The sequence below is a fragment of the Panulirus ornatus genome, chromosome 2 (genome assembly GCF_036320965.1).
Source record: "Panulirus ornatus isolate Po-2019 chromosome 2, ASM3632096v1, whole genome shotgun sequence".
In the NCBI taxonomy this organism is placed as follows: domain Eukaryota; kingdom Metazoa; phylum Arthropoda; class Malacostraca; order Decapoda; family Palinuridae; genus Panulirus; species Panulirus ornatus.
This window is the reverse complement of record NC_092225.1, coordinates 29,102,831-29,126,640: the sequence shown is the minus strand read 5'-3', so window position 1 is coordinate 29,126,640 and position 23,810 is coordinate 29,102,831. Positions and strand designations below refer to the sequence as shown.

General features: G+C 40.0%; 1 protein-coding gene across 2 annotated transcripts; it reads left to right on the top strand.

The window, feature by feature from the left end:
- Positions 1 to 4,228: 4,228 nt before the first annotated feature.
- Kat60 (Katanin 60) lies at positions 4,229 to 22,780 on the top strand. 2 transcript variants are annotated; one of them, XM_071673585.1, is made up of 11 exons: positions 4,229 to 4,380; positions 7,346 to 7,519; positions 9,136 to 9,241; positions 10,171 to 10,285; positions 12,624 to 12,807; positions 14,998 to 15,219; positions 15,916 to 16,095; positions 16,263 to 16,405; positions 18,958 to 19,070; positions 19,762 to 19,885; positions 22,494 to 22,780. In XM_071673585.1, exons 2-11 carry the CDS (start codon positions 7,352 to 7,354, stop codon positions 22,537 to 22,539), a joined length of 1,401 nt encoding a protein of 466 aa, XP_071529686.1. In that variant the 5' UTR covers positions 4,229 to 4,380; positions 7,346 to 7,351; the 3' UTR covers positions 22,540 to 22,780. The 2 variants fall into 2 exon arrangements, with proteins under 2 accessions (XP_071529686.1, XP_071529676.1); XM_071673575.1 differs by lacking the exon at positions 22,494 to 22,780 and adding an exon at positions 20,899 to 21,860.
- The last annotated feature ends 1,030 nt before the right edge of the window (positions 22,781 to 23,810 follow it).

Below are 23,810 nucleotides of genomic sequence, written 5' to 3'. Positions count from 1 at the left end.
TACCTGTCCTGGAGGATCAGGAACAGCTGAGGGGAAGGCCATGCGAGTCTCCTCCTTCGTGTGGAGTGTAAGGTTAGGCACAGATGTGCTGTATGGGGCTTACGTGTCGTTAACCTTCACCGTTACGTCTAGCGTGAGAAGAGTCGAGATCAGGACCGCAAGTGCTGTCGTTGAGTTATGTGAACGTAGTGTGGTAGTGTTGTTGTGTGGCAGACGACGTAGCTCCGGTGGTGACGCTCCCACATGAGCTGTGGAGGAGGGTGAGGATAGAAATGAATACGAATGAAAAGCAAAACAGGAAAAGTGTCTTCTATAATGTCAATGGACGTGTGAATATTGTCTTCAACGAGAGAGTACGGAGAGGTTCACAATTACTCACTGGCTGAGTAATAAGGATGGAAAAAGGCTGGGATGAGTGGTGGGAGGTGACCAGAACAGTGGTCCACTGTCCAAGAAACGGAACGCACAAGTGTTGTTCCAGGAGGGCAGACGTTGCTAGAAAAACTGGTGCAGCTTTAATGTAAGCTGAAGGAACGTGGTATGTCCGGGGAGAAGAGAAGGTTGGGCAGTACAATACAAGCGGCTGAGGCGGTGAATTTTTCAGAAGAGAGAGAGAGAGAGAGAGAGAGAGAGAGAGAGAGAGAGAGAGAGAGAGAGAGAGAGAGAGAGAGAGAGAGAGAGAGAGAAGAGATCAGGAATGTGGCCTGAATCAGAAATGACGTTCTTATGGAACTACGAACAGTGGGAGGGTAGTGTGGAACGCTTGGCTGTGCTGTACTGCCCTGCGTGTGTGTGTGTGTGCGCCTGACTGTGCCGTACGCGGTGTGGACACCTGGTTGTGGCGTACCGCCGCCTGCGGACGCTCGGGCTAAGTAAGTGTACACACACGGGTGTGAGTGAGGGGAGAAGTCCACGAGAAGAACAGACGATCCAGCAGAGTGAGAGTGTGCACGTGCGACGGGCATGGCCGCCCCTCCTCCTGCAAGGCAGGTGTGCAGCACCTGGATAAACGAGTAAACTAACATTAGTTTACCTCGAGGTTATTCAGCGATGGATTTTGTGTGTCATGTACCTGGCTTTTGTTCTGGCTGGCACCAGACGAGTCTGTTCGCGTTTGGCGTGGCCCACCCGGGCGTCACAGTGAAGCTCCACTTTGGAGTCAGGAGGTTGTGAATGTAGACCGTGAAGTAGGAAAGAGGGGGGAAAAAAGAGAATATTAAAGGAGGAGAGGGAGAGGGTTTGCAAGAGAGAAGAGTTGGGAGAGACGCGTGAATGGGTGATGGCGAAGGACGAGAGGGAAAGCATAGAACACAAGATGGAGAACAAAGAGAGAAGGGAGGAGAGAGAGAGAGAGAGAGAGAGAGAGAGAGAGAGAGAGAGAGAGAGAGAGAGAGAGAGATGGGATGGGAATAAGGGAGTCAGGTCATAGAAAACGGTGGATGAAAAGTTAAGTGGGACTGAAGAAATACAGACTGCAGAGAGAGACACACGCAGTGGTATTAGATGGATGGACAAGTAGAGAGACGGAAGTGTATGTTATGTGACGAGCCACCGTCCTCACTAATCGCCTCACTCTCCTCACCAGCTACTTCACTATCCTCAACCACCCACCACATCACTGTCTTCGCCAACCGATCCATTCTCCATATTAATCACTTCACTGTCCTCACCAACCGCTTCACTGTCCTCACTGACCGCTTCACTGTCCTCATCAGCCATATCCCTCACCATTCTCTCCAGCTGAGTCGCTATCCTCACCACCCTACGTTTCTCAGTCATCCACATCTCTCTCTATCCTCACCATCCTACTTTCCTCACTAACCACTTTACTACCCTCACCTCCTCATTAACTTCACCAACTCCTCTCTCTCTCTCTCTCTCTCTCTCTCTCTCTCTCTCTCTCTCTCTCTCTCTCTCTCTCTCTCTCTCTCTCTCTCTCCCACCATACCCAGCTGTCCTCACCCTCCCGTGCCTCCAACGGTGTCGGGTGTGGGTCCGCCCGCAAGGTTGGAGTGTGGACTTGAGGATCAGCCAGATCGCGTTCCTCCCTCGAATCATGTAACCCTGTGGTCCCTGGTCCCCCCCCTGGTCCCCTACACACTCCCCAGCTGCTCCCGGCCGGAGGGAATGGCAGATCGTCCTTGGTCCTACCTGCAGGATCCTCGGCCCCCCGGAGGGGGCGGCCAGTCCTGCCCTGTAAGAAATCAGCGCTCTTTTGCCAGTGGCCGATGCCAGATCGCACGAGAGTTGAAAGACGAGATAATTCTCGAAGACGAGATCATACGATAATCAATAACTTCCTACGCCATCCTGAAAGGGGATGATTCATACTGTACACAACCTGTCTCTGTATCATGCAGTATAACCGAGCGTTACCTCCCTGTCTGTCTGGTTGCGCGCTAGCGTTCTTCTCCTCGTCCATAAGACGTCCTCTGTTCCTCCTCTGTTCCTCCAGCCATCGTTTCACCCTTTACCTCGACACAGCTGACACCATCCACGTACCCTGGCCTCATATGATGTCCTCTGGCCAAGATGTCTGACACCGAGCAGTCCACTTCCCTCATGTTTATACTCTCGTTTTCGTCCATCATCATCATTCATGGGATGGCACAGCTCACACTCTTCCTCCTCATGACGGAAGGGAACGCCATGGTTTCTCTTCAGGTCCTCTGTATCTTCCCCCTGGTAGCCACGGGGAGAGACCGACTAACTTACGTGTACTCGGGTAACAGCCCCGGACATTCTCAGTCTGACCCACACATGTAGGTTAGATGGTCAGTAGTCGTGGGCAGGCACCGAGGAGGACAGCGCTACCACCACGGCACCGACGAAGGCAGCGCTACCACCTGGGCACCGAGGTGGACAGCGCTACCACCACGGCACCGAGGTGGACAGCGCTACCACCAGGTTGGTGTTGAGGGATGACAGTGGTGCGGTAAGCCAGCGATGAGGTGGTGGCTGGCGCGTGTCCTATCCCCGTGCAATGCTGCTCCCGTGCCCTTCCGCCCCAAGATACAGGAATTGCTGGAAGTCAAACACAAACCTCCTCTCTGTCTGTGGCTTCCCTTGCAGCTTATTTTCTTCTAAATGATCATCACGCCTACGACTTCATTCGCGATGGGATGTGGGAAGGTGGGTGGGGGGATGTTCTAAGGAGCCCCCTGAGGTAATAAAGGATGGTACTTGTAGTGTATAATGTAACGATGAGTAGGAGGCTTCAGGCTCGTAATACAACTACCTTAGTGAAGACACTGAACACCCAGTTGCCCTACACTTCCCTTCCTCACACACACACACACACACACACACACACACACACACACACACATCACCATACCTTTATGGCCTGTGGGTCCACCTGGGGGACGTGGCAAGTTTCTTGAGTGCTGTTCATGGCTCCGTGGACGAACCCTGGAGGCAGCGACCCCTTTACGCTCCCTCTCATCAAGTGTGCTTTGCTTACCTATGTACCTCCTAGCTAGATGACTCCAGGTAAAGCGTACCTATAAGTGGTAGTCCCGCGACCAATTATATTTTGATTGTAACCACCAATTCTACATTTTTTTTTATCACCGACATTGCCGATTGCAGTTTATCATCTGGATATCCTTTACCAAGCATTCCCTCTTTTTCTCTTCCCTTTCTTCTTTTTTCGGTGACTGATCGTCGTCCTAGCCAAAATTCGTAAATGATTTACGTGTCTCAAGCTCTTGGTTTTCTAAACTTTCTAATTTTGATGCCTGCCACTTGTCAGCTCAATCCTTCTGTGTTTATTCGTTTACCCCGTGCTGCTACCTTTCTCTGAAATCCCCCATTTAGCTTGCAAGCGCTGATCCTATATGTTCCACACTTTGCTAACCTGTGTATGTAATTACCTACTTACTTAGGGAGAAAGTTCTGCATTCGTGCAGCCCCCCGTCACCTGAACTTTTTACCCCCACCAAGTAACAAAGTGGTCTATCAAACCTATGTAAACTGTCGGCATTCATGGTCTCGTTTATTAGTCTATTCCATCGATCCGCCATCCCAACTCTGAGCTGGTACCTTCTAACATCCCCTTTTTTAACTAAGTCTTCGCCCTGCGTTCAGTCAAAGCCTCCGCCACTCGGCGAACATAGGACGAGACTGGTCATTTCTCTGAACATCCCATTCTTGCGAAATGGAATTTGAAAGGTTTGATAACCATCATTTATAAGAGAAACGTAGAATTCATAAACTATCGTAATATAGCTTTAGTCTTGCGGTGTGAATAAAAAAGTTTATCATAGTTTAGGGAAAGTATGATGAGGCCCGTATCCCCTGTGCCAGTGTTTACAACAAGGCCAACACTACCACCACCAACGCCCCGACAAACGTCAGCCACAGCCACACACGACACAGGTATTTGATGGAAAAATTAGTCCTCGCATCTTCTGATCGTCGTGAGGTTTGATGATAAAGTCCTCTTTGTTCTTACGGACACAGATATTACTTTGACTGGGAGGTCATAAGGATTTTGTCGTTAATATATAGGTGATAGGAGACAAGCTGGAAGGTGACGTGAAGGATATCTCCAGGACGAGGTCACGGCAAGCTAACTACATAATATACCTGTAGGTGTACTGTTGTGTACGATCTAATCATTCAGATGTCTACGTATGCTTTTGTGTTATGCTGCGCTCCCTTAGGACAGTTTGAATCAAGTAACTTGTGGATAAACGCATATCAGGATTCTCCTTATACGGTACTCACTGGAGGTGACTTAGATTAAGGAACTATTGATGTGGAGCATTACTTTTGGTAATTTAACAGTTTATCTCCATTTCGTTACAACCTTTGAATATTAAGGGATTTTGATTTGCAGGGGTAGTGTTAGAGAGTACAGTGCATGATTTTAAGCATTATATTTAATTGAAAGGTATTTTGTATAGTAAGGTGGCAGTAGTATATCATGGAATTTGGGGGTTAATTAAGGTAGGTAAGACACTTGTTAAAAATCAGTGGTACTTATGAAAACCTCACCCTAACAACCCCCTCCCCCTCTCAGTTAAGAATTATTTTTATTTAAGTATTCTGGATGAATTATACCAGTTACAGTCATGATTGAGTGCAGTGAAGTCACTAAATGTCAGCATACTGACTAAACATCAAGTCATGTGATCCCTCAAAACTCATGAATATAATGTTAGTATATATCTGCTATCATTTCACTTACTAAACGAAATTTTGGTAGATCCTGTTATTTCAAAACTGTAAAATTACTTTTACATTGATAAATCTCCATATTTTCCATGACACTTCTAAAGTAGTTTTCATGTTGAATTTGGCAGGCCATACTTATTAGATTGAATAGGTTAGGTTTCTGAGGTCAAATTGGTCCATTGGCACTTATTCAGTGTATATATATATATATATATATATATATATATATATATATATATATATATATATATATATATCCCTGGGGATAGGGGATTAAGAATACTTCCCACGTATTCCCTGCGTGTCGTAGAAGGCGACTAAAAGGGGAGGGAGCGGGGGGCTGGAAATCCTCCCCTCTCGTTTTTTTTTTTTTTTTTTTTAATTTTCCAAAAGAAGGAACAGAGGGGGCCAGGTGAGGATATTCCAAAAAAGGCCCAGTCCTCTGTTCTTAACGCTACCTCGCTAACGCGGGAAATGGCAAATAGTTTAAAAAAAAAAAGAAAAGAAAATATATATATATATATATATATATATCTGGGAGTGGATCTGTCAGCGGATGGAACCATGGAAGCGGAAGTGGATCATAGGGTGGGGGAGGGGGCGAAAATTTTGGGAGCCTTGAAAAATGTGTGGAAGTCGAGAACATTATCTCGGAAAGCGAAAATGGGTATGTTTGAGGGAATAGTGGTTCCAACAATGTTGTATGGTTGCGAGGCGTGGGCTATGGATAGAGGTGTGCGCAGGAGGATGGATGTGCTGGAAATGAGATGTTTGAGGACAATGTGTGGTGTGAGGTGGTTTGATCGAGTAAGTAACGTAAGGGTAAGAGAGATGTGTGGAAATAAAAAGAGCGTGGTTGAGAGAGCAGAAGAGGGTGTTTTGAAATGGTTTGGGCACATGGAGAGAATGAGTGAGGAGAGATTGACCAAGAGGATATATGTGTCGGAGGTGGAGGGAACGAGGAGAAGAGGGAGACCAAATTGGAGGTGGAAAGATGGAGTGAAAAAGATTTTGTGTGATCGGGGCCTGAACATGCAGGAGGGTGAAAGGAGGGCAAGGAATAGAGTGAATTGGAGTCATGTGGTATACAGGGGTTGACGTGCTGTCAGTGGATTGAATCAAGGCATGTGAAGCGTCTGGGGTAAACCATGGAAAGCTGTGTAGGTATGTATATTTGCGTGTGTGGACGTGTGTATGTACATGTGTATGGGGGGGGGGGAGGTTGGGCCATTTCTTTCGTCTGTTTCCTTGCGCTACCTCGCAAACGCGGGAGACAGCGACAAAGTATAAAAAAAAAAAAAAAAAAAAAAAAAAAAAAATATATATATATATATATATATATATATATATATATATATATATATATATATAAAAGAGAAAATTGAGAAAGAATGTGAACAAAAGATAGGTTATTAGCTTCAACAGGGTTGAGTGACGAGTTGGTTGGGAGGTAAGTTTGAATGAAGAAAAATTGGAGGAAGTGAAGTGATTTAGATATCTAGGAGTGGACTTAGCATGGATAGGACCATGGAAGCGGAAGTGAGTCATAGGTTGGGGGAGGGGGCGAAGGTTCTGGGAGTGATGAAGAATGCGAGGAAGGCAAGAACGTTATTTCAGAGAGCAAAAATCGATATGTTTGAAAGAATAGTTCCAACAATGTTGTATTTCTGCAAGGCATGGTTATAGATAGAGTTGTGCAGAGGAGGATGGATATATTGAAAATGAAATGTTTGAGGACAACATGTGGTGTGAGGTGGTTTGATTGTGTAAGTAATGAAATGGTAAGAGAGACGTTTGATAATCAAAAGAGTGTGGGTGAGAGAGCAGAAGAGGGTGTGTTGAAATGGTTTGGACACACGGAGAGAATGAATGAGGAAAGATTGGCAAAGAGGATATATATATATATATATATATATATATATATATGTGTGTGTGTGTGTGTGTCAGAGGTAGAGGGAACAAGGAGAAGTGGGAGACCAAATTGGAGGCAGAAGGATGGAGTGAATACAGTAATACTAAAAGTGAGGAAAAAAGATAAAATAACTTCCATACTTAAACTTAAAATTTTACATGTTATACCATGATGACACAGTATCTGAAAAGTTGGTTTCTGTTATATAGATTATAGTGTACTCCTGTTTCATAGCTTCAATTTGGCTTTCAGCCTGCCATGATGGTGAATGTCCAGGACATTTGTGAGAATATGAGGCTAGCAAGGGAAATGGCTCTTACTAGCCAGTACGAAACAGCAGCTGTTTACTATCAGGGCGTTGTGCAACAGATCCATCGCCTTCTGGCAACCATTCAAGAACCTAACCGTAAAATAAAGTGGCAGCAGGTATTGGCTTTGTGTGTAACATCTAAATCATAGGTTGTACTGATCGTTTCTTATTAGTTTAAGAAGGATAACTCTAGAAATGGTTGTTTCACCATCATATATAAGAATGCATAAGAACAGGACCAAGTTGTTGAAGGAAAATTTTTGATGATATGATACAAGTGAAATTTTTTATTTTTATTGAAAGTAAGTGCTAAAATTTTCAGCCTTAGTACTAACCTTGTTTTGATTTAGTATATAAAGAGTATATTCAAAAGTTTATTTTGGAAAAAATATCTTCACATAAATGAATCTGACCTTTATGTTGTGGTAAACATATGCATGAACTAAAGATGTTAACTTTCAGGTCATTAGAGGATAACCCAGTTACTGTTTTATTGGTAATAACCTTGTGTGTCCTTTTAACCAGGTATTTCCCATCAATTTTTTTTCCAAAACACACTCGACAAGTTTTCACCATTTTCATTTACTCCAGGTTGCTCTTGCCCCCAATTTTACCCTCAACTATCCCATTACCTGTTCTTGTATTTAAATCTCCCACTACTAATAGTCAATCCCGTGCATCAAAATTGCTGAAGCAATCACATAACTCCTCTCAAGACCCGACTCTCTGCCTTCTTCCTCATGCCGCCCGTTATGGAAGCTGTTAAAATCACTTACCTCCCATCATTTCCTTTTTGTCTCTCACATCAGCCAGGAACTTACTTTGTTGCACTCTTTTAACATGTTTGTGCTATTCCTCCTTCAAAAGAAGTGCAATTTTCTCCTTTGCTCTCACTATCACACTAACTCAAAACTTTAACCCTTCAGACTTCCCCAAACTTTCTTTCCCCTTCTCCTTGATCTTGGTTTCACTCAGAACAAGAACATCCAGGCTCCTCTCCCTTCTTATCCTTGTTACATCTGTGCACATTCAGATGTCCCAGTCTGAGCCTTTGAGGAGTGCTCCTTACCTGACTCCTCCTGTTTCTGCATTTTATAAGTAAGGTATAAGGCAGGAAGGGTTTTCAGTCCTTAGCTCCTATCCTGGTTGGTCACCCTTCGCTACAAGCAAGTGATATGTGGGTAGTTTTTGCATTCCCTTTTCCCAAGGATATTTTTAGAATAATTATGTGATTCAAGTGTTGACAAATGTTAAGCGAAAGATAAGGAGGTGGTTTATGATAGTGGGATGAGTTCTAGTAACCCTTTGCCTTTATGACACATGGAGAAAGACAGCAACCTGAGCCAGGGTAGGGAAATATGGCGGCCACTGCAGTGCTGGTTAATTGCACCTCTGTCATTACTCCTACAACTGAGGCAATAGTTGTATACATCCTTGATCAGTGCCTGCTTAGAAGCAGCATTGTAACCACATCTTCCATGATAATCCTACCATTGGTGATTCCAACAAGAATGATCTAGTTTTTTGTATAGATTGGTATCAAGCACAGATAGTTGTAAATGCATTGTTATATTGGAAACCAGTCCCTTTATCACGTATATCTATTAGCTAACTTATTTAATTCCTAGAGAGGCTACTATCTTACTCAGAAAGAAAGTTTACTGTTGATTGATATCCTTGCAGATTAAGAAATTTTCATGCATCATTCTTAACTTGCTGACCTTGCTCTCAGGTCCAGCAGCAGGTTGCAGCTGAGTATGAGAATCTGAAGGAACTTATGAACATAATCTCCTTATTCAAGTCTGACAATCCCTCAGCCATTTCTGACAGACCACTCGGTGAGTTGATCAGGTAGTTGAGCAATTGCATTTCCTCTCCTAGAGATATCCTCATTTTTAGGGTCTGTGTTCATGATAGTCCCATGTCATATGACAGCCATTCGAAGTTGGTGATCATTGTGTCCCATGATGACTGCAATATCTTATCTGAAGTGGGTGGATTAGGGTTGATTCAGAGAAAGGTAATATTTGTATTAGACTAGCATATTGAGAAGGGCCAGACTAACATGTCATCATAGTTCTGAGAAAAATGGGGATAGGGAGACTATGCTACTTTCCACACCTGTCCCATGTATTGTGATAGGTAATGTGGGAGATGGTATTATTGTAATTGAAGTGAATGATTATTGCAAGGGTGAGCATGCATTGCATTAATTTGCTTCTCATGACCTATGCTCAACTGTAGGCAGAGGGAGCACTTGGGTGAATGAGTTATGGAGGAGAATCTTGACAAAGCATATGATATAGCAAAGTACACTGTAGATAACCAGAATTCTTTTACTTTATGTACTTTTATATTGATATTATTATCAAAGTTATGTTTTTATTATAAATTTGTGCCTGCTTGCAACAAAGTAAACACTCAGAAGAAACTTTGAACATCAGAAATTCCAGTTAGTTTTCCCATATGAGACTAGTGTATATGAACTCGGATAAAACATAGATACTCTCCATCTGTATGAAGTTTGCTCAACATGTTGGTACATAACAAAAAGATGTGTTCCAGGATATTATACAGAGTGATCAGACGAAAATATAATCATGATTACTTAGTTGCATCTTTAGTAAGAAGGTAAATATTTCTGAGAATATAAATTTCTTGCCTTTTGTTACCACAGGTTTTTCACATTTAGCAACAGTGATGATTTCTGAGGAATTTTTTTTTTTATTTTAGATAATATTTCTAAAACCAGTATAAATTAAAACAGGCACATCTTTGCGTATGTCATCCTTTGAAGAGCCAACAAGAGACCCAGATGTATGGGGTCCACCACCCCCACGTGATCCTGATGTGTGGCCACCACCTACTGCTGCTGACCACAAGTACAATTATTGTATTCAATATTGAATGAAGTTTTTAACTGAAAAAGGTTAAAGTAGGGGATCAGATGACCCTGTGGTGTGTAGCTCCTGGAGAGTGCATGAAGGATGGTTATAGGAAAAGCAAGGAAGTATGATTACTTTGATAACCAATGTATTTTAATGAAAGTTATAGACATGTCAAGTATTTCAGGTGCAGTGATAGGATTTGTTTGAATGGTAGTTTTTACTGTGCAAAATGGCTACCAGTCACATTTAACATGGGGTTTCAGAGACAGCCAGTCATCACTAGAGCAGGTGATGGCCCACACTCATTGGGCTTTGCTCCACACCAAGTGGCAGCCTGTGAGAAACCATGTCACATCTTTGCCAGACATGCTGAAGGCAGTTTCCCATATAGTGAGATAGTGCCAGAAACAGACAAAGAAAAGGCCTCATTTATTCACATCCATTCTCTATTTGTGATGTGTAATGCACCAAATACACAGCCCTTGTCCACAACCAGGCCACTTAGACCTTTACATGGTCTCTGATTCCTTCATACACCTTGATTCAGTCCATTGACAGAACTTCACCCCAGTACACCATATCACTCTTATTCACTTTACCTGTTACACACCTTTCACTCTCCTGCATGTTCAGGTTCCAAGCACTCAAAACCTGTTTCACCCTATACACTTATCTCCACTTTAGTCTCCCTCTTTCCTTGAACCCTATACTTCTGATGCATATATCCTCATTGTCAACCTCTTCTCACTCATTCTCTCCATATGTCCAAGCCATTTCAGTACACCCTCTTTAGCTCTCTCAGTCATACTCTTCATATTACTACACCTCTCTCCTCTTCTGTTATCCCTGTTACTACCACATATTGCCCACAGAGATTTCATTTCTAACATATTTACCCTTTTCTTTATATAGTCATCTATAGCCCTTGCATCACATCCATGCAACTTTGCTGGGACTTCCATACCTTCAAACATACACATTTTTATCCTCCCAGATAGTGACCTCTCTTTCAACACAATCATTAATGCCCCAGAACTTCCACTCCCTCATCTACCCTATGACTCACCTCCACTTCCATGGTTCCATTTACTACTACTGTATGTCCATTTCCAGGTATCTAAAACACTTCACTTCCTCTAAGTTTTCACCGTTCAAACACACCCCAACTAACCTGTCTCTTTACTGCTAAACCTAATAAACTTGCTTTTGTACACAATTACTATCAGTTTTCTTTCATATTCTCCCAGACTTAGACACCATCTTCTGCAGTTTGCCACTCGAATCTGCCATTAGTACCACATCCTCAGCAAACAACTGACTCACTCCCTATAGACCTTTAAACAAATTAAAGAGATGTGGTGCCATCACATATCTATGCCAAAGGCTCACCTTCACCTGAAACAACTCACCCTCAACTCCACCTACTTTCACATATGCCCTACTTACATAATTACATAATTCCAGCCTTAGGAGTCCCTCCTATCTTCATGAAGTTCCTACAGCTCTCAGGAAGCTGTCATCATCCACTGGTTGGGACCACAGGTCATAAGTGTTGTGATCTTGCATGTGCATCAGTGTGCATAGAGTGTAGGACAATTGGTTAATAAGTGTTTAATGTCATCTAGATGGTAAAGGGTCTTGTGACATGTTGAAATACTGTTTGTAGTGTTGTTGTGATGGATTATGTCCAAAACATAGACAGGCGTGTGACTCATTAATTTTGTCGTAGGAGTGAGGTCTCTGTTGTGTGTTTGAGGTTGTTATGCTGCTAGAGTTTTGAGTGCACTATTTTGTATGGGTTGCAGCCTTGTTGTAGTGTAAGTCTCTCTCTTTGTACTGTACTGATAGGTAAAATCAATAAGTATTACACACAAAAAAAATTGGTTACCAGGCATATGCATGCTAAGGTGTGTGTGTGTGTGTGTGTTTGTGCATGGATGCATAAGAGTAAAGACATGGTATATGCATACAGAGTTAAGAGATGGGACAACACAATTGTAAAATCCACTCCCATAACTCAATGATAATCACACTCATTTTTGCCTTATTCAGTCTTTAAGGGTGAAATTTGTAGTTAGGGAACCTTTGTCTAAATACGTCGTTACTCTCAACAATTTGTGTATGTATTGCTTAATAAAACTGATTGAATATATCAGAAAAAGAAATACTGTAAACTGAATAACATGAAAAATTGATATACTCTGAGACACTTCAATTACGTAGTTGTATTACCTTTAATATTTTCTTGCTACAGGAACTAGATGCCTACTTCCCACTCTATCCCCTATCTTCAGTGATTTTATTTATCCTAGAATTACTTTGGATTTTGCAGATCTGTTTCTCAGGTGAAGCCGACAAGAGGTCCCAGAAGGCAGGATTCGAGTAAGAATCCGTCCACAGGACGTACAGGAAAGCCTGGGGTCAAGAAGGGTACTGATTCCAAGACTGGAAGAGGGCGAGATGACAAATCAACTGATCGCAAAGCAAAGAAGGATGCAGATAAGAAAGATGAAAAAGTAATTTGGTTTATAGAATTAAGGAGAGAAAATTCAGAAATGTTCATATATTGTACATGTAAGATATTCTTCTTCATTAATGGTATTATCAGTCTTCACCTGCTTGTGAATATGCCATTAATGAAAAGTATGTAGTGAGGCTGTATCATGGGAGTACAGTCTCATCAAAGAACTTCTCTCTCCAAATGAGTCTGTATTTCCCTGTTACTGGAAGCAGTGCAACCTGAGGCCGCAGGACCCTTTAGAAAGAGGTCCTGGATAAAACCAGGACTGTTTTGTAGAAATAGGTCCTAGGATGATTATAGATGAATATAGAATATATCAAATACATAGTCACACCACAGTTATCTCCCCTTTTACCTATTATTTCCTACCTCCAAAGTAAGTTTAACTTTTTATAACATCTTAGGATTATATTAAAGCATTGCACTAATGGGGACACAGGACTTAAGGCTGTCACTCATGGTGTAAGAATAAAAGTGCCTAGAGTCTGTGGAAACACTAGGCTAGAGTTGCCCTCTACCAGTGGCCTCTTAAGGGTTAAGCACTCAAGGCTAAGAGGTGGCACTTGAGTGCACCAGTTATAGAGACTTATACTGTTCCAGCTTCTTTGAGGGATTTCTTGGAGGGAACAGGCATGAGAGATATAGATAGATTGATAGGAATCATGAAGCCTTGCATCTTTAGACTCAATTATTGAGGCAGCTGTGCATTTTTAGAGTAAATGATTGAGGAAAGTTACACACTTCAACAAGTGTTTATTGTAAGTGACATTGACTTATTTTGGAAAAGAGTGCCAGCCAGGACATTCAGAAGCAGGGAAAAAAAGACTGCCACATAGTTCAAGGCTGCCAAAGATTGCTTGATACTGGAAGGGAATGCTGAGGTAAAATTTAAGCATAAGCTCATATTTATGTTGCTTTTGTAAATCATGAGGCAATTTATACCTATAGATTCCCTTTCCACCTGTAAACCTGACATTAGATAGACATACACACAGTGATCATTTAACAAGCATTAAATAGCTACCTTCCCAAACAAGTCTCAGATTTATCCTACCAGATATACACCCACCTGAAACTACACTCCCCAGGTATGTACAAGTGACACTCTCTCATTTGCATTCTTGACATTATGCAGATGATGTTACTGGTGGCAGATTCAAGTGAGGAACAGCAGAAGCTTGTGTGGGAGTCAGGGAAAATGTGCAAGAGGTCAAAGTTGAGAGTAAATGTTTATAAAAGTGAGGTTATTAAGATTAGCAGGGCAGAGGGACAGGTTTGTTGGGTTGTGAGTTTGAATGGAGAAAATTTGGAGGAAGTGGAGTGTAAAATTTTTAGATACCTGGGAGTGGACATGGCAGCAAATGGAACCATGGTAGCAAAAGCATGTCATAAGGTGGGTGAAGAGACAAAGGTTTCTGGAAGCACTGAAGAATGTGAGGGAAGAGAGGTTATCTGAGAGGATAACAATAGGTATGACTGAAGGTATAGCAGTCCTAACAGTGTTGTGTGATTGTGAGGGATGGGCTATAGATGAGGATGAGTGGAGAGGCTGGATATGTTGGAAATGAATTGTTTGAGGACAGAATGTGGTGTGAGGTGATTAGGTCAAGTAATGAGAGAGCTGAAAAGGATGTACTGAAATGGTTTGAACATATGGAGAAAATGAGTGAGGAGAGGGTAATAAGGAGTGGAGGGTACAAGGAGAAGTAGGAGACCAAATTTGAGATGGGAGGATGGATTGAAAAAGATTCTGAGTGCTCAGGGCTTGAGCATGCAAGATGGCAAAAAGCATGGACTGAATAGATTGAATTGGAGTGATGTGAAATACAGGGGACAAGCTGCTGTCACTGGACAGGCAGGGAAAACCAGGAAAAGTCTGTGGGGCATGTTTGTAGATAGGGGTCTGTGGTTTTGGTGCACTGCACAGGACATATAGAGAATGGATATGAGCATTACCTATCTAACACAGAAATCACTGAACAGGTTTAAAAAAGAATTTAATTTTATATCATTCTTTGTATATTAGTTCCTTAGAAATGAATTTTGTCATGAAAGTGAGTGAGATAGGAAGTTGTTACATAAGCAGTAAGTAGTCATGAAAAATTGATAAAAAAGGGTTATTTTAGTGTTCTCCAATATAAGCATGCAGCATTTCATTCATTGCATTTTATATCCATCCAATAAGGGTAGTGAGAAAGGCGCTGATGGTCGTGCCGGGAATGAAGATGATGATGAAAAGAAGTTTGATCCAAGTGGATATGATAGAGATCTGGTGGATATGCTAGAGCGTGATATTGTACAGAAAAATCCCAGCATACGTTGGAGTGATATTGCAGACTTGCATGAAGCCAAAAGGCTTTTGGAAGAAGCTGTAGTTTTACCTATGCTGATGCCAGACTTCTTTAGGGTGAGTGACATATATATATTTGTTGACAAAGACTGTCTAGTCTGTAATAGTCACTGATGCTTTTTTGTGTGTTATGCCTTTTCTTAGAGGGTAGGCCTTATTGGTGTACACTTCAATGAAGTATTTCCTGGAAGTGAAAGCCAGATAAGATTGTAATTATATGCAAGGTAAGGTATTGAAAAAACAGCTTTTGTTATTACTGTTACTGAAGGGAGATTATTTAAGGTCATGATGAAATGGGGAGATCAAAGAGTCTTACAGAGCACAGTATGGAAAAGAACTGAAGTGGTTTGTGAAATAAATATTCACATGACTTTTCCTGCTGTGTATTCCATTTCATTAATTTAGAGTATCTTGGTTTTTGCAGATCTTTGGTGAAACATTTGGCTCCATAAATCTTGGCTCATATATGTTTTGAAATTGCAGTAGTGTAAGATAATCACACAGATTTTGTATCAATTTCAGTAGCAAGCAATTACCTTGTGCTCATACTTTTATGAAATTTCACATGTCTTGTGAGCTGAAATAGACCCTTTTTTCATTGTTTTAGAATATGGCATATAACAATCTAGTAATTGAGTTGCTTTATGGTGCACTAATTTCATAGTAAATGCACAAAATATTTATATCAGTTTATATGTAGTATTATAGATACAGCGTTTACTTCAGTTCACATATACTTAATTCCTGTTACAGGGTATCCGACGTCCATGGAAAGGAGTACTTATGGTAGGACCACCAGGCACTGGCAAAACAATGCTTGCCAAGGCTGTGGCAACAGAATGTGGTACAACTTTTTTCAATGTCTCATCATCCACTCTTACTTCAAAATATCGTGGAGAATCAGAAAAACTTGTCAGGCTCTTGTTTGAAATGGTAAGTGTTTGTGCCTCTTTTCAAGTAACTAATAATGGTATTATGAATAATGTAACAAATAATGGTATTGTGAATCATGTAACAAGTAATGGTGCTGAATTAAACTCATCTTTTGAGTCTTCATCAGTTATTTTATAGTATTGTTTATTATCTTTATCTTCTCACAGGCAAGATTCTATGCACCTAGCACAATTTTTGTAGATGAAATTGATTCTCTGTGTTCTCGAAGGGGGTCAGAATCTGAACATGAAGCTTCTAGACGTGTCAAATCTGAACTTCTAATGCAGATGGATGGCATACAATCGACAGAGTAGGTATTGGGTTTTCAGCATATTTGATAAAAGAATAGTAGTTGATATAGTTCTCTTGGCTTAAACAGTGGTATGGATACCTGTGTTAGCATTTTGGTTTTTAAAGTTATGGTAGGTGCCCTAAACCATTGAATTAGTAATTACATATTTGTAGTGTATGGTGTAATTTTAAACTTGTTCTCTCCCATGTCCTGAACATTCTTTATCATACAGCTTCCTATATTCATGTATGCTGTCTGCATTAACCATGTCCTCAGTTGTTCTATTCCATTTTTACATCTCTCACACAGTAAAAGTATTTCTTTGCATCTTTTTTAACAAGTTTCTCTCTTACTTTCATTTGAAGGTTTGTCCTCTGGTCCCTCTGTCCCTGCGTCTCTTAAAGAACAATTCACTGTCCATATCATCAGTCTTTTTAAAAGCTTATAGGTTTTGATCAAGTCAGCCTTCGCTCTTCTCTCCTCCAAGGTAATTACCTAGGTGTACTGTATAAGGAGGGAGTTTTACACTCATGGGACTTCATCTCTTGAATATTCTGTTATCATAGAATGTAGATTTACATATGGTGTCTGCATTAACCTTGTTCCCAGACATTCTGTTCCACTCATTCACCAATGTTATGCTTTAAGAATATTTCTTTGCATCCTCTTTAGCAAGTTACTTAATTTCACATTATGTCCTCTGGTTTCTCTATCTCTACATATCTTGAAGAGCTGTTCACTCTGTATGCTGTTGATCTGTTTTATAATCTTAAAGGTTGAAATCAGGTCACACCTCACTCTTCTATCATCCAAGGTTGGCAAATTTAAAACTTCCAGTTCCAGCCATTCCATTTAAGTTCTCATAATTCTGGTATCTTCTTTGTTATCCTTCTCTGGACATTCTCTGTTAGCTCTTTGTGCTTCTTTATGAAAAGCTTATTCTAGTTGTGGCCCTATGTAGGATATGATTAGCTTGCTAAATATTTCCTTATTCAGGTACTTGAAGACTATTCTCATATAATGGAAAGTTCTTATTTAAATTGAAAAGCAAGGAGGATTGCATCACTTACAAGAGGGCTTAGACAGACTTCCAAGTTGACCTCTGGGAACTTCCTCAAGGGGTTGGTTAGGGTAAAAGTCTCCATAACTGGTGAATTCCCACTGCTGCCTCTTATCCTGTAGTGCCTCAACTGCAACAGGCCACTGGCAAAGGGCAACTATAGCAATGTTTCCAGGGACTCATACTTGATGTCCCAACTAACTATGTCTAACTAATGTTCCAGCCTACTACCTATACCTAATGCTCTCACCTAATGTTTGTAGCTACCACTACTACTACTACCTAATGTTCCTACCTATTACTTCTATTGCTCCTACCATTCTGCCAAAAGGGAAGGCCAGCACATAGTGCTCACCTTTGAAAAATCTCTGGTTTCAAGGGATTAGTTGTGTGATTTAAATGTTGTCAAGTGTTATGTGTAACAGTGATTGTATGTTTATGACAGAATGCCATTATTCCACATGTGGGTGAGACAGATAGCAAAGACAGCTACTTGGATCAGAAGAGTGCAACTTGACATCCATGGTTGATGATTTTCAATCCAAGGAAATGGAATATCTTGAAGAAGTTTCACAGTAAAACCAGGCTTTGATATGAGTATTATCCACCAGGAAATAGACTGCAGGACTGTGGAGGCTCCCAACCCTCTAGAGATGCACAGACTCATCTCATACCTCACTTTTTTAGTAGAATTGGAAGGCTTTTTCTCTAACCCTCTCCTTCATGTGGGTATGCTCTCATTGCTCATGGGACAGGCCACAGAGAGAGGTTTCAATTTTTAAGGTTTCAACTTTCAAAATCTGCACTTAAAGAAACCTGACAGGTATTTAGTGTGAAGCATATAGCTCATATTGTTACCTCATATCTCATTTGGCTAAGTTTTGGTGCAAGTAACGTTTATGTGCTTTTAGCTTGCTTAGTTACAATACGGGGTAAAGGCATAATTTTACACCTCAAGTGCAAAAACTAGTGCTGTCATACAACAAAGTCAAGGCTCTTTTGTTGTATGCATTCTTAGTCTTTAGTAGTAGTCAGTACTTACTTGTGTAACATTTACTACTACAACACATTCTTTCTCAACCAACTGAATCATTGTTGCTTAGGAAAATTTTAAGTATTGGAGAACAATGATTAGAGATATGGATCTCTATTGCTTAGGGTTATTAGCTTTCTCTTTTTTCATTAGGTGTTTAAGGCTTGTTCATCTAATAAGATAAATGCAGTGTTAATGCTCCATCATTAGTTTTGCACATTGATGCAGTGTTTGTACACAACATATAACTCCTTGATTCTTGTTTTTTTCAGATTGCTGCTTTATTTTGTTTTGCATTATTCACAGGATCTTGATATTCTCTTGATATCTACATCAAGTTTATACAATGTCTCTTTTTAGGGGATGGGTCCATTCTCTTTTTGAGATAATAGATTTGATGCTAGTGTATTTATAGTTAATTATTCATCAAAGAAGGAAAAGTGTTTCATTTTGCAATTATAACCTTTGAACCAACAGTTCTGATGAACCAAAAGTGGTAATGGTTTTGGCTGCCACCAACTTCCCATGGGACATTGATGAGGCACTCAGGAGACGCTTGGAAAAGAGGATTTATATACCACTGCCCAATGGTGAGTTTAACTTTTGTTTTGTACTAGGTTTAATAATCGTTACTGATATTTGTTGTTCTTTCTGATAAAGAAGGGGTGGGGATACTCTGATGAAGATTGTAAGGAAGTGAGTTCAAGAGAGATGTGAGTTAGAATGAAAGCAGACTATGAGAGGTGGTTGATTGTATATGTTTATACACCTGATCCATGTTGGGAGAAGATGAGTGGGTGTTTTGATAGTTTTTATGCAAGGGATCAAGTCTTGGTGCTATGGGATCTGCATGCAAGGGATGTAGCAATTGAGGGCATGAATATAAATTAATGCACAAAAGAGATCATGAGTAGCACTGTATTGTAAGCATTTTTTTTTTAAGGGGGATAAGTTTCCATCCTGTTATGATCATACGACGACACTTGATGTTACCTCAATTCACTAGAAATAGTGGAAAGACATGAAAGAGAAGAAACATGTCCCCATCCTTCATTATTTTGAACTCTACAACCACTTCATGAGAATCATTTTAAATCAACACATATCCATTTGTATATGTGCGTGTGTGGGCGTTTATGTATATACATGTGTATGTGGGTGGATTGGGCCATTCTTTCATCTGTTTCTTTGCATTACCTCGCTAACGCGGGAGATGACGATTAAGTATAATAAATAGAAAATAAATATCCATTTGTGCTTACATTTTTTATTTTCTTACAGCGGAGGGGCGAGAGGCCTTGTTGTCAATCAATTTGCGTGAAGTGAAACTAGATGATGTTAACTTGACTGAGATTGCCACATTGTTGGATGGATACTCTGGAGCTGATATTACAAATGTTTGCAGGTAAGACTAATTATTTCTGTAATTGAGAACATTTGTCATAGTATGTTGATTTAGTTTTTGTTATGAATACAAAGGGTTACTTATAGTAATACATTTACAGTTGGTAAGAGGTAGTACATAGAATCCATTTAAGAAATTTTCTGTTAACCCCTTTCAGGAAAATTTATTTAGGGAAAGGGATTTTTACCTATTACAGCAGTAGCATTTGTACCAAAAGTTGTGCAGCATCCACCAGTAGCGCAACAACTGCATGAAACCTGAAAGGGTTAAGTGAAAATGAAGGTAAGAGTAGCGCCTCACAAGAGTGAATAATTGGATGTGCACTTGAAGCTCTGATGAATTGAAATATAATGAGTATAGAGTGTAAAAGAACCTTTCATGAAGGAGTACATGCATACTTACATACATACATACATACATGTGAAATCCAAGTTTATATTGGTGAGGACAGGTCAAAAATAAGAGCTGTTGAGGTGGATAATTTGTGAAGTGTGCTATAAACCCCTTGTCTGACATTGCATCACAAATTTAGTCTGGTATGGTAAGGACCCATCAGCATGTCAGTGACTGGATTAAAATCATTAGGTTGCATAGGTAGACTGTGGACTGATTTCTGATTTGAGACTAATCCTATACATTTATGATGACCATGTCTCTATGGTTGCACCTTGTCCAAATAGAGCATGAAATATCATACTTCATAGTTGCTTTCAGTATCCTAATTCCCAACTGCAAATTTTCATGGTATGAATGCCTGTCAAAGCTACCCTCAGTTTTTTTCTCTTTTTTTTCAAGCAAGAGGTATCTACTTTACCAGTCTAAGAGCCAGGTCCCTGCGAAATTCCTTGGCAAACATTTTGAGTATTGCCAGTGGGTTTAACATCACATTTTGTGAAGATGTATGTAACCAAAATTTATAGGAAAGATTTTGAATACACCCCAGCTTTGCAAGCAAAAGAAAAAACATATGACACTCACACAGTAAAGCTTTGTTTTAATCATAAACATTTCAGGGATGCATCCATGATGTCAATGCGACGAAAGATAGCAGGACTTACACCTGATGAAATCCGTGCTCTGCCTAAGGAAGAATTGGATTTACCTGTTACTCAGCAAGATTTTCATGAGGCTATCCAGAAATGCAACAAATCTGTGTCTCAGGATGACCTTGAGAAATATGAGAATTGGATGCGAGAGTTTGGAGCTTCATAATGACACTAGTGCTGTTATTTAATGTTAGATGGATGATGTGGATGTAACATTAAATGTTAAATTTCTCATATAGTTTTTTAGCTTATATTAACATTCTTAAGATGCTCAGAGTACCTCCTGCTAATTCTTGAATTTTGAAGCATCGTTTGATAACTACTCAGGCTGCTTTTGCTGTTTGATAGTTTCAACAAAGTCAAGTTATTAATGCTTAGACGTGTCTCTGAAAAGGATGGTATCTCTATTATTCTTAAGGTTTTCTCATGGCTTAAGGAAGAATACAGTATAGATTATCAAAGTTTTATATTTATCAATAGATTTATCACTCGTAGATGTTGGAAATTTGTAGCATGTACATATTTTTCTAAAATAATTATTTGTCAAACAGTTTGATATATATGACTGATGTAAATATTGCTGGCCAGAGCAAATATAATTTCATGTTATCACACCTGCTTCTGTGAAGCATAAATGTCTTATATACAGAAGTATTGTTGAAATGTAAGAAACTTATAAATGAATTGCTACTTGTTCTTTCATGAAGGATGTATGAAAATATATAGAAAATTAACATGATAAAAAGAATCCTCACCATTTATTTTTTATTATACTTCTTGAAGTTTGCTGAACAGTTTTGACATTGCATCATTAGCGTTACAAAAACATTTTGTAATTGTTTATGATGCTTTATTAGTAGACACTGATTGATGTACTTAGATGGTGACCTAAAAATACTGTGATGAAAATAAATTGTATTTGAATATTACAGTACTGTATAGAACTTCAGAATTAATAACTGTGCACTGAATTAGATGAATACATATTAATTATATAAATTAGCCCCACATAACTATTGTCAATGAATACTGAATATTTAGAGACCACAATAACCTCTGCAAAGTATGTTCTGGAACATTATGCTTTATTTGATGAAGCAAAATAGATATTCTTTGAGAACAATATGTGATGGAGTTAATCATGCAAAGGATGACAGTGCAAGAGAGAGGCATGGTAGCAAGCTGAGGCAGGTGAAAGAGACATATTGAAATGGTGTGAACATATGGACAGGATGAGTGAAGAAATATTGACAAAGACGATATATGTGTCGGAAGTGGAGGGAGTGGAAGACCCAGTAGATGGAAGGATGGAGTGAATAAGGTTGATGAGTTGCAGTTAACACTAACAGTCATCACCCCTTTTCCCAAGGTGGTACCAAATCATGGTTGATCAGCAGAACTACCTCCCATTTCCAGCCTCCTTACACTATAGCTTCTTGCTTTCTACTTGCTTCTCTCTCATCAGATGAAGGTATATAGGTTGAAAGTAGTTTACCTTTGATCTGCCCAAATCCTCTGAAATTACCCTCCCCCTAGTGATTTTTTTTTTCTTTTTATAACAGAATAAGAAGGGAAAAGCACTCAGTGCAGAGACAAATAAGGGAATAGTCTCTGCACAGAAACAAGGAAGGGAATGTATTAAAGAAATATGTCCAAATGAATACTGAAAAATACTTGCTTCCTAGTGGGTTTGGTGAACCAACAGAAGGCCTTGACTAACCACATGGATACTCTTTCTCTGTAAGTATGTGAAAATTATGTTTGTACTTATTTCCAGGAATGATTTCATGCTACATACAACTATCAATTTACATAATGTAAATTATTACTTTATATGGTTACAAATCCCTGTGCTTTTTTATTTTCAACACTATTATATTTATGTATTTACTTATTTACACATGAAGGACTTTACTTATATGAGTATATATGAAAATTATCATTTTTTAATGAAAATGTAATTACTAATACGAGAAAAAATTCTGATTCTGAAAATGAATACAGCTTTGCATGTGAACATGTCATCCCAAGATGACATGTTCAGACTCCCTGAGAATTTGTGGTAGACGAAAATGTCTAATTTTTCCAGTTGTGGTGGTAGGCTGGTGATGACATCTATGGATAAGTGATGGAATTAAACATCAGCTGGGAATTCAAATCAAACCAAGACCATACATGTCACTTCGGGCTGCTCAGTCACTATTAGTGAAAGTTCAGGCACACAAGACTTCTAGGTGACAAAGGTCTGAATGAAGGGCTTCATTTAAAATGTTGTAACAAATCAACAGATAAATAAGAGTAGGCATTACGATTTATTTCAGTATGGTATGAGCTCTCAAAATAACTGGAAAAATTATTTCAAGTTTATACAACATGATTTTCATGAAATAATGCTTATAATAGACGAATTTAAAAAAAAATGTCAAGTCAATTGGGAGGTGAGTTTGAATGGAGAAAAACTGGAGGAAGTGAAGTGTTTTAGATATCTGGGAGTGGATCTGGCAGCGGATGGAACCATGGAAGCGGAAGTGGATCATAGGGTGGGGGAGAGGCGAAAATTCTGGGGGCCTTGAAGAATGTGTGGAAGTCGAGAACATTATCTCGGAAAGCAAAAATGGGTATGTTTGAAGGAATAGTGGTTCCAACAATGTTGTATGGTTGCGAGGCGTGGGCTATGGATAGAGTTGTGCGCAGGAGGATGGATGTGCTGGAAATGAGATGTTTGAGGACAATGTGTGGTGTGAGGTGGTTTGATCGAGTAAGTAACGTAAGGGTAAGAGAGATGTGTGGAAATAAAAAGAGCGTGGTTGAGAGAGCAGAAGAGGGTGTTTTGAAGTGGTTTGGGCACATGGAGAGAATGAGTGAGGAAAGATTGACCA

Bases quoted from the DNA above. Each gene is read 5' to 3' on its own strand.
- Kat60 (XM_071673575.1), top strand. From the start codon at position 7,352: ATGATGGTGAATGTCCAGGACATTTGTGAGAATATGAGGCTAGCAAGG. The intron at 7,520-9,135 runs GTATTGGCTTTG...CCTTGCTCTCAG, and splicing joins GTAAAATAAAGTGGCAGCAG to GTCCAGCAGCAGGTTGCAGC. The intron at 19,071-19,761 runs GTGAGTTTAACT...ATTTTCTTACAG, and splicing joins TTATATACCACTGCCCAATG to CGGAGGGGCGAGAGGCCTTG.